Source organism: Corvus kubaryi, unplaced genomic scaffold, assembly GCF_017639235.1.
Source record: "Corvus kubaryi isolate FWS band 111438036 unplaced genomic scaffold, C.kubaryi_AGA036_p1.0 37392, whole genome shotgun sequence".
In the NCBI taxonomy this organism is placed as follows: Eukaryota; Metazoa; Chordata; class Aves; order Passeriformes; family Corvidae; genus Corvus; species Corvus kubaryi.
Genome location: NW_024581131.1, coordinates 13,650,835 through 13,663,988, shown reverse-complemented (window position 1 = coordinate 13,663,988; position 13,154 = coordinate 13,650,835). Strand labels below are relative to the sequence as shown.

At 48.3% G+C, this 13,154-nt stretch overlaps 1 protein-coding gene across 5 annotated transcripts in view; it reads left to right on the top strand.

Moving 5' to 3' along the window:
• Nucleotides 1–12,763, top strand: part of LOC121669622 (transmembrane protein 263-like) — a 207,788-nt gene extending 195,025 nt beyond the window's left edge. For 4 of the 5 annotated variants that reach the window (XM_042038809.1, XM_042038808.1, XM_042038810.1 and 1 more), the window contains one exon: nucleotides 7,875–12,763. In XM_042038809.1, coding sequence (XP_041894743.1) covers nucleotides 7,875–8,161 — 287 coding nt within the window. In that variant the 3' untranslated portion in view covers nucleotides 8,162–12,763. Of the gene's footprint in view, nucleotides 1–4,513; nucleotides 4,554–7,874 lie in introns of those variants that run through there. The other variant, XM_042038812.1, reaches the window with a different exon arrangement.
• The last annotated feature ends 391 nt before the right edge of the window (nucleotides 12,764–13,154 follow it).

Here is a 13,154-nt window from a genome sequence, read left to right as displayed (position 1 = left end):
ATTTGTAAGGAATAAATTTTTCTGTTGGAAAGCTCTCCTCCTCATACCTCTAAAGCGTGAGGCCACTGAAAATCGTTGAGCCTGCTGGATTTTTCCTGTTCCACCCACAGATTCCCAAGTGGGATCAAGAGTCCAAATTCATGGCAAGAGGTGATTCCTGTCCTTGTGATCCAAAATCTCAGTGTAGCAGTGATGAGACTCCAAAAGGAAAAGGAGCCATTGGTGCAGTTTTATGTGCTCTTTCTTGCCAAGCTTTTAAGCAAGCCACTTAACTGATCCAAGTGCACATAGGTGGAGCAAAAAGTGGAAATTGAAGGCAAGAAATTGTTCAAACAAGTCAAGTCTGATGGCTACTTTTGATGCTTTTAACACAAGTTCAGGAAAGGTAGAGCCCAGCTGATAGCTGTCCCTTGCTGTTCATACTTGCCATAATGCACCAGTGCATTTTCTAGCACAGGGCCCAGAGGGTGGCGATGGTAGGGAGGAAGCAGTCACTGTCCACAGTTCTTTGCAGCAAGCTGGAATCTCTTGCCTTTCGAGATCGTCTTTCCGCTCTTTCAGCAGCCTGAGACATCCTATGGGTTTTTTAGTGACCTGTCTGGCCAGTAGCAAAAGCCCATTTCTGTATATATTCCACATGAAGAGATATGTTGTGATGGAGATAGAAAGGGGAACATCCAGGTTTCTTTATTCCTGAAGGGCCAACACCACTCCTAGTTTTGCTCTAGTTCTCTCCTGTGGGCTCATCTTTCTTACAGCCTATACATCATGGTAAGAAATTGTATTTGCATCAAATGAGACAAGAGTCTTCTTAAACCAGCTGCCTGCCATACAGGCCTATAGAAAGGGTAAATCCTCATCCTTAAGCCATTGTGAGCTGCATCAGAAGGACAGCAAGCTTTGGAGAACTTTGTCCTGGTGTGCACTTGTTTCTCTCTGAGATGAAAGGTTAAGTATATCAGTGGGAGCTGGGAGGTTGTTTCTGTGAAGTACCATGAGGTCAACCAGTTAGTGTTCATTAGCTTCCCCTCTGCAAAGGGTGGACTTCTCCCCTTCCCAGCTTGCTGGGCTTCACTCCTGCCTGCCAGCCCACTCCACTGCTGGTCATGCAGGATCCCCAGCATACTGTCTGGGCAGTCACACCATCCGTGGCTGAAACAGGCCAGGAACATGGAGAGGAAGCGGAGGAGACATAGCTGTCAGCAGTAATGCTGAGAACAGAGCTGGGTCTCCAGGCTCCTGCCTCATCCACGTCCTTTCTAGTAGATGATACTGCCTGTCCGGCAACTCCCTTGTGTTTTTCTGGAGCACATGGAGCATTACCTCTGGACTGTGGGCCATCCTGTCTTCAGCTTCATTAGAGACCATCTCTATATACCAGAGTAGCTGAAGTCTTGTAAAAATCAAAGGGTCCCAGGACATCCTGGTTGAAGGAGACTCTGGCTGCTCCTGACAAACTGTTATAGCTATATAAAAGAGATATTTCTGGTTAAATAAACCAATCACCTCCTGCAGGATGGCAAAGCAAAGGAACAACTATTTTTCAAGAAACAGAAACCCATATCAGGGCAGATCTTGGCTCTGATATTTGAAAGCACTTAGGAAGTGAGAGGACAAGTTTATGTTTCTCCTCCAATTAGTATCTCTTCTTGCAAAGTGAAACAGTTCAACAAAAACAGTGCAAATAGCCACTGCTTGGCCATTTAGTGGTTTTGTGTGTGTGTGTGTGTGTGTGTGTGTGTGTGTGGCTGGCAGTGTCCTTGGGCTGACTCAAGCCTGGTCAAATGCCTTGACCACCAGGTTATTACCTGTTCTGAGGCCAATCTCTCTGAATTCTTTTTTCAGTGAAAGTTTGAAGAATACCACTGTGTTCTTACAAACAGTTTCTGTTTTGGTGACACAAAACTTCCCAACAAAGAGAGTCAGGAAGCTCCCAACCAAGTAAGCCTCACACTTCCAGAGTCAGAGCATTGGCTGCTTCTTCCCCAAGGCTCAGCCGAGGAAAACAAGCCATTCCATATCACTGTTCGTTTACCCTCCTGAACCCTGTCTCTCAGTGCTTCAAGGTAGATGCTTCAGCAGTTAATACTGCTCCTGGGGCATGTGCAAGGAACAATTAAAGCTCATTGTGCCAGTGAAGAGCCCTGGGGTGAGCTGGGCTATGGAGACAGCTGGCCCCATTTTTGCTGTGTGCAGCAGCTTCCTGAACAATCCTGTTGCAGAGAGACGAGTACGTCTTGTTGATTGCAGAGTTAAAGTTTAAAACTCCAGGGCTAAACTCAGTGTGGCATTTCTAGGCTTTTTGCTGGTGGCAGCCGTCATGGTTTGTAGCATTCGGTGCCTGGGTAGAGCCCAGCTGCTGAGCCTGCAAAGCTTTTTCCAACAGCTGCAGCATGGGACCGATGGCAGGAGTGAAGCACGAGTGTTTGAAGAACAAACACTTTGTAGTGGTCCCTTTAACATTTTGCCTGTGACACTAGATCTTTGATCCAGAAATGACAAAAAGGACATGAACAGCCATTCCTTCCTCTCAGACATAAATGCCTGTTACAGATGTGCCCTGCAAGGTTCAGCTAAGCCTTCTCCAGCAGCAGGCAGTCTTGGAAGAAAGCAGTGTTGGAAATTTTCTGGAGAAGGGTCCTGCTAGGTGCTGTACAGTGAGATTTCATTTGTGCCCAGCAGTCAGAGTGATCTCTGCCTGCTTCAGCTGCTTGTGCTAGACGAGGAACATATCACACAGAAGGAAGGTCTCAGCTGCAGGATAAACTTGTGTAGCCCCACAACAGCAGGCTGGCATGCATGGGGATGGGGCAAGTTTTCTTCTCACCTTTGTAACTTGTCTGGAAATTGGAAACCTCTCCAGGAAGTTGTCATTGGTGTCTCCACGGAGAATGGGAACAGGAATCATCTGGTGCCAGTCATGACAATACCAAGTACAATTTCCTTGTTTAAAGCACTGCACCAGCTGTACCTAATTAACCTTCATGACAGCACAGCAATACAAGGAAATAGGGATCATTAACTTCAGCTTTGCTTTACAGAAGGGGAAGAGAAACATCAGTGCCAGCCCCATGCATCTCAAATTGAGGTAGGCTTGAAAAAGTCACAAGGTTAAACATAACAATAATACACTTGGGGTTCTCAGAGTATTAAGAGTGCACTTGAATCAAACTTTCAGTTTTTTCTCCAAGAAACATCAGGACTAGAAACTTCTCTCCCATATATGCTTGTTTGTGACTCAACAACCAAGGCTTTCAGAAAATCACACATTCTCAGTCACAGTGGGGCAGAGGCAGTAAAGGTCAGAACGACTTGCTCAGTGTTGCTTAAAAATGAGCTGGAAAAAGCTGGACTAAACTCTGTGAGTAGCTGACCCTCCACCCCTTGCTTGTTTCTCCAGACCAAACATTTTTCTAGGTGAGGGAACCTGCCTAAATCAACCAGTGGCCACTAAATAGCTGTCAGAGGAGTAATTCAAGTTTGAACTAGTGACCTCACCCCTTCCTCTCACATCTGCGGAGGGACAGACTGATGACATTGACTGCTTACATTAGGTCTCTGAGCAGCCCGGCTGCTTTGTCTGGGGCCCAGCAGGAATGGAAAGATGCAAAACCAGTGCTGCTCCTGGACACTGCTTTCCTGGCTTGGGGCTGTTTTTGAAAGTTAGTAGGAAAGAGCAACTTACACAAGTCCTTCTTAAAGTAAAGAGTTCATCCTGCCTGCCTTATCACCTGCTGGCAGGGGCTGAGGGCGAGAGTAGTGCCTGTGCCATTTGTACTGGGCACCAGCACAGGCTCGCATTTTGTCTCTCCAAATGAATGCAGTGCAAAGCCCTGAGGAGTGTCATGGCAGCGTAGAAAGTTGTATCTGTTATTACCAATCTCCTTTCTGCTCAAGTCATAGATGCTGTTAGGATCAGGTGAGAAGACCTAAATTTGTCTGGAGCCCTGGTGGGCAGGACCCGTGCTCTGGAAGAGAAGCCAGTGGAGAGTGCAGATGGCAGTGGCCAGGGAGGAGAGTGTAGGGAGGCCTCTCTGTTGTGTGGGGTGCCGACCCCAGGCCAGAATGCAGGCATTCATACAGGAGAGCCTTTTATTCAGCTCTTTTCTCCTATGTATTCTTCTATTCTAAGCTGACGTGGGGTGAAGTGAAGCTGAAGGGACCCTTGAAAAGGCCAGGTCATTGATGGAGAGGAAAAAGGGCTCCACAGATTGTGAAGAGCTTTCATGGGCAGCATCGGCTGCGGCTGGCTCCAGGGAACAGAATTGTTCCCCTGCTTAGGCTGTGTGTCTGTCTCTCTGATTATTTTGTGTATTTCATCTCTGCTGTCTGTCTTGCTCTTAATCTGGGCTCCTCTGTGCCAACAAAATGCTTAGCTCGCTCCATTGTCTGAGAGACTAATTTGCACTGTAAATCTGATGCTTATCTTACATGACAGCTTACTGTGGGGTTTATTGCAATCCTGAAGACAAACTAACCAGGGATGTCTTGAAAGCTTCCAACACATCATCTGGAATATAGAACAAATATGACCCATTTCAGCTTGCTGCCAGGTTAGTGTAGTCCCTTGTGGTTGGGGTCACCAGGGATTTATCTTTTTCTGTTCAAATCTATTCAAACCTGAGTGTGTTTGGGTTTTGGTTTGGATTTTTGTACATTTGGTTGATCGGTTTGGGGGGTTTTTTGGTGTGGTACATCTTCTGCTTTGTGTTGGAGCTGTTAGAGTGCTTCTGCAACAGCCTCCCACCCTCCTAGGGCCAGATCCTCCCTCCCTTCTCCCTGAGGAGTTTTAAGGACTCTGAGAGTGGCTGCAGACCAGGCACAGGCAGTGTGCAAGCACTGGTGCTCCAGTGCACTGCAGCTTTGTTGTCTCTGCCTAGCTTAATCAGAAAGAACCTTTGTCCTTGTCTTGTCTTCATTAGTATTTCCTGACACTTTGTCCAAAATGTTCTAGCTCTCTGCTGGCAGAGTAACATCCTCTCTCAATCTCGTCTGCAGTTGCTACCTTCTCTCTGGTCTGTAGGCTGTCCACCTGCAGACATTCACATACCATGTAAGAGATTCTCACACTAGTGCAGTTCAGATGGCTGGGCAGCTCCAGAGGCATAAATCTTCCTACAGATACGTTCCAGGTAGCCTAAGATGCAGTTTTACTGGGGGAGAGCCAGGAAGATTATTGCTACTTTGATACAGGTCTTGGTTCTGCAGCTGAGCATGCCAGTAGGTGTTTAATGCCCAGAGCTTCTGCATTGCAGTCCTCTGAGACACGAAGGATCCCACTTCCTCAGACAGGGGAGCAGGAACACAAGACCTGCCATCCTTGAAGGATAATGTTTGTTTGGAGGACCACTCTGGTTTTCACCTAGTCCTGCTTTACAGTCGCATGGATTTCTGGACCCCTCAGTTCTTCCTGCCCTCGGACTGCAGACAAAACACAGAAATGGCTGTACTGGATAAGCTCTCTGGGGCAGTTGAGGAATAGCAGATAAACTTGACATGGATCCAGTAGGTCTCAGTAACACTGAGGGAGAGGAGAAAAAAAAACCTCTTGAGAAACGGTTGAGGAATAGGTAAGGAATAGGTTGTATACTAGGAACTGTACACTGGAAGCTCTGTACTGGCCTTTCTCTACCTCCATGTTGCTGTCCGGGTTATCAGATAGATGTGTAACTTAAGGCTTAGTCCAAGTCATCCGAGCTGGGGAACATCGGACTCCCTGCCCAAGGGAGACCTCTGTTCAGACTGGGAGAAGCTCGGGGGAAAATGTATGAATCCAAGGAAATTCCAACTCTGCAGAATTTTAAAAGAATCCAGGACAAAAATACCTAGGGAAGGATCATCACACCACCTGATTCTGGTTTAGGCTTAGGGTTAGGGTTGAGAGTGTCAAAGAGCCTACAGCTCCAGGAACACTTGGGCTGGAAAAGACATCCCAAGGCAATCCTGGCAGGGCCCCAACATTGCTGCTCTTACATCCTTTTGATCTGGACCACCCATGGTGATGGATTAGGGTTCATCTTAGGCTAATGGGGAATATTTCAGCACCTTCTGCTGGGCTGTGATAAGCAGGATCAGGATGCTTTCACAAAAAATTGGAGTCTGATATAACTTTACTTTATGCAAATACAACGAAACTGCAGTGATTGAACAGCCGCAATATCCTTCCGTAGTCTTCTCCACCTAACAACAAGATGCTCCAATGAATAAAGCCATGGGAGCTTCCATCCTTCAGGAAAAGATCTAACAAAGCTCTAGGATAACCAAACACGTGCCAGCATCATTCTCAAGTAACTGTGCTATTTAGCTTTTTACAGACCTAACTCATGTTCTGCTTTTTTTTTAACTTTTGTTTTGTCTGCATTTTTTTACTGCTGCTCACTTTGTGACACATTGGGGGAGAAAAAAAGCACAGCCTATAAACATTTAGGTTTTCTGCTCCTCTGACACAACTTGTTGTCCATCTAAAAATTATTCCCACTTAGCACCATTTGCATTTGCAGAAGCACAAAGATTCACCACTTTGCTGTCTTTGTAACAGAGCCGGAAATACAATATTCATTACCCCAGTTGAAGCTATTTTCTTACACTGTGAGATCAGAGGCATTATTTCATGCTGGAGAATTAGGAACATTAACAAGTAGGGTGGACTGGCCACTTTCTGAACTGAATCACCCTCCCAGAATGGAAACTTTAATGGATTTGACATCACCTGCCTACCCCCTCTACTTCTGTGGGTGTTGTCATTTGTGTTTGAACACAGCATAAGCTACAGTGGCATAATAAAAGTAGAAAATTAATTCTCAGTTAGACCTGCAAACCTTCCACACCAGCTCCCCATGGACTTCAGAGTAAACACACTCCTTTTTTTTCCTGCCAGGATTGCTTTATTATGTTTTTGCAATTATTAGTTCAACTCATGGCAGTGAATCAGAAGTCAGAGTATCCAAAATGCCTTGCCCCACGAAAAGAGCACCTCTTGCATTGCTACCTGCACACTGCATTGTTAGCTGATGTAAAAGGAGAAGGTTGTCTGCAGGCCAGCAGGAGAGTTGTCAGGTTTGAATCCCATGAGTAGCAGTTCAGATTCAACCCCTTCCCAAGAAGTGGTGAGCTGTGAACATAATGTCTGCAGTGTTGTGGGCAGGTGTGATGGCAGCTTGGGTGGGTATATCATGCTGGCCCTGATCCAGCTGGCGCAGGTAAACCAGCAGTGACACAGTGTAGTAACTTAAGCACTGTCTTAACACTATTAAATACGTAGCTGAGATCTCTGGAGGGCTTGTACAACCTGAGGTGACGTTTCTGTCACTGTATCTTTACTGCAGTTTGCTATCTCTGCTCACTCAATTACAGCTCTCGCAGATAAGTCTGTGCTGTGCCTCAGTTCTGCATCTGACACGAGCCCAGACCTGCTTCCAAACAGATGCTTCTGAGGACCTGCAGGCCACACAAATGTCAGCTGTTGCTGTCTGCAGTTCGTGCCTCCCATGCTGGCATTAGTCTTTGTGATTTACTGGCATTAGCCAATACGCATGGGAGGGGAATTACATCTCTTGTAAAGTGGGATTTGCTTTGCACTGCGGCACGAAGGCTTGCAAGTTTGGGACTGCAACTGACCTGCCTTCTTCCCTTCTCTGTCACACAGGCAATTCTGCTCCCACTCCTACCCTCCCAAAGTCCTTTCTTGCTATGCTGTAAGTCTGGGATTGCCTTGGTTCCTCCTTCAGGCACCAAGAGGTCTCAGGCTGCAAGGCAAGGCATTATGCATATGAGAGCATGTGCCGTGGTTGACAGTCCTGGGCTGGAAGAGGTGCCCAGGGAGAAGGTCTCCAGCATGACCACTTCTGACATTCCCTTTTTGTCTCTCCCCACAGATGCCAGGAAGGACCACCCACAGCAGCAGGCAGGAGTCATCTGGAGAGTGACAGGCGGCCTGTTCAGTATCACTCGGGGAGCCGTGGGGGCCACACTGGGAGGAGTTGCCTGGGTGGGCAGCAAGAGTCTGGAGCTCACCAAAACAGCTGTGACCAGTGTCCCCGCTGCTGGCGTTGGACTGGTGAAGGGCAGCGTCTCGGCAGTGACCGGCAGCGTCGGAGCTGTGGGCAGTGCAGTCGCCAGCAAAGTCCCTTTCACTGCAAAGAAGAAGGACAAGGCTGACTAATCCCTGTCACAGCTCCCTTCCAAAAGATCAACCTGCCCATACTCTTCCCCTACCCTGCACCTCTTTGAGTTGGAACCAGCCGCTTCAGGGAGGGTCAAGCACCCGAGCAGACTCTGGCTGCAGCCTGCTCAGCACCGCCTGCCTGGCTCAGAGCTCACAGAGCCACTGTCAATGCCTTTCACTCCCATCACCTACTGGGAACCATCTTTACTCTGAGGACTTTAAAGGCACAGTTGTCTCTGTCTTGTAGTTTCCTTCCTCCCTTCTTGCTCTTGTAAGCACAGAGGGATGGGAGAAGGCATCAGGCTCCGTCTGCCTGGAGGTGAGGGGAGTAACAGGGATGGGGGGGAACTATGCCTGGCTTGAAGTGTGGGTTGTGTAGTCAAATTCAACTTCAGCTGGGAAGACAGCCTCTGAAACACCCCTTCCCTTTGCTCTGGGAGGTGTGTTTGGGAGGTGTGCCTGGCAGAGAACTGTAGAAGTCCCATTGACACAAAGGAGAATTACTGTGAAGAGGGGGAAGCCTCCCTCCTGCCCTGCACCTCTTACCTTTTCTTCGCAGGGCCCATTCCTACAAGCTGCTCCCAATCACTTACTCCCTGGCTGAATTGCACCCTTCAGAGAGGGAACCCTCAAGGTCAGCAGGGCAGCTCTGGCGATGATGCCACACCAGAGTATGCTACGTCCCAGACCACCAAATTCTGCCCAGATTTTCTTGGTGAGAAGGAGGAATACGAAAGCTGTTTTATGTTCCCATTTGGAGAAGGAGCTGACAGTGGCACTTGCCAGGCCTCTGTGATATTGCAGTACAGGCAGTGATGTTCCACAGAGAGACCAGGCCTTTCGTTTGACCCTTGAAATCCTTCCAGTATCCCTGTCTGCAACAAGGACGTTTTGTCTCTTGGCCACCCTCACACTCCACAGACATCAGTAGTAACCAGGAGCAAGTGTTTTCCCAAATGCCACCTAAATTCTGCTGCAGGGATGGAGGGGAGGCTGAGAGTGTTGCTCTCCCCATGACTCAGCACCCCAGGAGTGGTGGCCTGGGTGTGAGTGGGCTGCACCATGTTGGAGAACACTTCCCAAGGGGCTGAGCATGCTCCAACAGCAGCCAGCCTGCACAGGGCACCAGCAACTACTCCTCTGCACACTGCTCCTGGGGCCCCAGGCCAGCTCCTCTAAATGACCATGTTGCACTAAATAGCCCACCCATAGTTGTAGTGCCGCAGAAACCCAGACACCTGCATCCATCTGGGAGTCACAGCCATCCTCAGCCTGGCCCATGATGCTCAAGGGGCCATGTGGCATTGCACACACACACACAAACACAAACGTGCACTCACTCACTCACTCACTCACTTCAAGGCCCCCTGTAATTCTTGGGACGAGGAAAGCCACAGGCTCCACCACTAACTCTGCTGCTCCTGGCTTTGGCAGGTGATTTGCCTAGGTCTGTAGGTGTTGGATGCATAGGCAAGTGAAGCAGTGCTTGTGCTGTGATTTATAAATATGCCTCTACGTTAGCGTGCGTGTGTTCGTGTCAGTCCACAGGCATGCCTTCAGCCAGGGAAACAAACCTGTGCCACTGCCGCAGAGGAGTTTACAAAGTCATCTTCGGCACTTTCAGCATACAGTTTTTATATAGGGTCCTGGTCAAAAGAAAAATAATGTTTTAGAGGATGTTTTGCCCTCTGTTGCCCAAGAGCATAGTTTATTGAAACCAAAGGAATGTGAAAAATCCCCTTTCTCCCGTCTGTGCTGTTTGTTTTCTCTCAGCCCTGTCTTTCAGGCACTGAAGCCAACTTTCTTGATCTTCATTTCCCCTTGGAGGTCGTTGCACTTCCTGGCTGCTCTCTTGTGCTTAGGACTTAGACATCAGGGAATATTTAAGTACAACACACACACACACTCCCACCACCATTTTTGCTGAATGTTCTTGGGCTTGTGACGCAGTTTTCATTCTGACCTTTATTAAATCCACATTTTGGGACGTATGTTGCTGTGTCCCTGTGATAATCATGCTGATGTTAGTCACTCTCCATACCCTTTGCTAGGTAGCCCCTACTGTTTGTAGTGGTAAGAAGCTGCTGATCTCCACCGTTTGTTACTCTTGATAGCATGAGAGAGATTTAACTTACATCTTTGTTTCTGAAGAGGAAGGAGCATTTGGTAGGTGTGTGCATTTCCTCACTTTGTCTCCTCTGTTCTGGTGAAGGCCAGACATGTCAGTTTTGTCTCTGAAGGCAGCAGCTTCACAGAAAGATCAGGCCTTGATGTGTGCCTGTACTTTGCTGGGATGCTCGTGGCAGTTGGCAAGGCCAGAAGAAGTCTTTTCTGTTCTCCCTTTATCTCAAACGCCCTGCAAAGCGGGAGGACCGTTTGCACTGCATGGATCTCTGCTCACTGCTCTCCCTGAGTACATCTCATCTCTTATTCCAGATCACAGACTGCTCCTGAAGCAAGCTCTAGCCCCAAAGCTAAAAGCTGCTTGTGTGTAACTAGCTGTGTTGTCACCAACCCTCTGAGAAAAATTGCTTCTGGCCAATTGAGACAGAAGAGTCTTCTTCCTAAATGTCTCTCCTGGTCTTGGACAGGAGAAGATAGAATCGAAGAACCTTCAGCAGCCAGCCCTGGGTGGGTGGTGGGAGGCTGACAGTGCTTTTGGCTAAATAGTGTCTCACACAGGCTTTTGCTGGGAGAGGCAGTACATCCTGCCCAAGCTGTTGTCTGCAGGCACTGTGTGTACAGAGCAGCCGTGGCAAATGGGATCAAGGTGATGTAAGGAAGGCCACAGGGGGCCTGAGGGTTTCCCATCTTTTTATTTCTTCTCTTCTGTGCATCCCTGCAGTAAATGGAGTAAAGCTTACCATTTGTCTGGAACTGCCATTTCTTTGCAGGATGGCCTGGAGAAGAAGAGATGAGCTGGAGAGGAGAACTCACAGCCTAAATCGCTGTTCTTACAGCCCAGCTAAAGGAGAGCTCAGGGACCATGAGTAGCAAAAGAGATCAAATTAGCAGGCAGGGGTAGAAGATTAAATCTACTCCAAAAACAAGGCCTCACACTGCTAAACAGGCATTCAGGAATAAGTAACTCTCCAGGACTCGAAGGCTTTAAGAAAGACTGTGCTAGGCCTGCTCAGTTCACCATGGTGACCCAGTCCCAACCTGCTTTTCTGGGCATTCACAGTGCCAGAGCAGAGGGAAAACAGGGTCAGTCTTCCCAGTCTAGAAGTAAAGATGCCTTCTGACAGCTTTGGTTGCAGGACAGTGGAATCTGGATTGGATGGGGAAGCTGTTGGCTCTTGTCAGATGCCCCCTCTTTCCTCCTCTCCCACTACAGAGACTCCAGCCACCTGGGCCACTGGTGCAGCCCTTCTCTCACTGCCGATTCATGGTATGAAGGGCAAAAAACTCTGTTGTGCATAAGTCCCATGGCTACCAGATGAGGTAGCTTGGTACAAAATAGGAGGGGGTGGCATCGGGGTAGAGGGAATGATTAAAGGGAGTTGGTACACAGAAGATGGGGAGAGAGTGGTGTGACAGGAGGAGTTGAGGAGTAGGGGAACAAGAAAATGGGGAGCATGGAGGGAATTTGTTTCTTAGGACAGGCTTTGAATCAGAAGATGAACATAACGGGAAGAGAACAGAAAGGGGAGTGGGTCAGTGTGGGTTTTGTGGTCAATGTGTGGTGGTGGTCCATGCCTGGCTTGTGCCCTGCTTCCGTAGTAATGATGATCGCTAGTGATTTCTGTTTAGACAGATCAATGGATGGTCAAAGCATCAGATCAGCTTCCTTCTTATCACCCCCCCTTCCCAAAACTCCCCCAGGCTTTTGTCATGATCTCCCCATGATGGGGCTGGGTCTCCCCCGTGGTGGAGGTGGGATGTGGCCCTAGTCACAGCCCTGTGTCCCACGTTGCCTGGCTGTTCCCTGTGCCCAGCAAACATGTCCTGGCTGAAAGGAGACCCACAGGCACATCCTCTCCTCCCTTTTCCCTGTCCTTAGTCTCATTATCCTTCACTTTTTTATCCCTCCCTTAGCTTTTGGTCTTGCCCGTGGATACAGCTCCCCGAAGCTTTTGCTGAGACCTTCATTAAACATTCACACTCGCAGTGTCTGGGAGGGCAGAGGGTGATTGCCCCTGCAGCTCCCCAGGCTGGGAGAGAAGTGCATGTCTTCCACCCCTCTCTGTCCCCTTGTGTTTTGTGTGTGGAAAATTTTAACCCACTTCTTTTTCTCTGGGTTCCCTTGTTGGCTCTTGTCCCTGTGGGAGGGTCATTTCTGTGTCTCCATTGCAAAGTCATCCTTGTAAAAACAACAGCATGAGTGGCAATATGGAGATGGTTAGAGAGAGCTGCAGAGCCAGGGCCCAACTCTGCTTCTCTAGGAGCTGAGGAGGCCTTTGGCAACCCAAAACTGCAGCCACACGGTCCTGTGCACAGTGCTGGGCTCCAGAGAACACTTTTGTTCTTTATCATTTCATTGTCTGCAATTGGTTTCCTACTGAATTTGTTTGCTTGGTTTGTTTTGCAGTGTGTTTCTGGGAATATTCTGCATCTCTGTATTTTAATTACAGTAAAATTTGAGGATAAAAACCTTGATTATGCTGGGTCTTGTTTCCAGTGGGGGGAAATAAGGAGAGGAAGCACAGCTGAAGGAAGATGTTAGAGATTCCTTGGGAAATTAGATCTCTCCCCTAAGGGCTCTAGATGAGGCACCAAGCAAGGCTGAATCTCCATCCCTGCTTAAACTAGGACATAGCTTTCAACCGCGGTTCAAAAGCCATTTTGCTGCAGGCGCCTTTCCTGACTGGAATGGTAAGAACAGTTTGGATAAGACTTCTAAACTCAATTTTTTGTGTTGGTTTAAAGACCAGTGCATAAGATGGCTTTCAGGCTGGGGACAGCTGGCCTAGCCCTGGGAGTGGGATCTCAGCAGCTGAAGATGGGATATTTTGCCTCTACAGCCACTGTTCCTCCAGGCAAGTTTGCA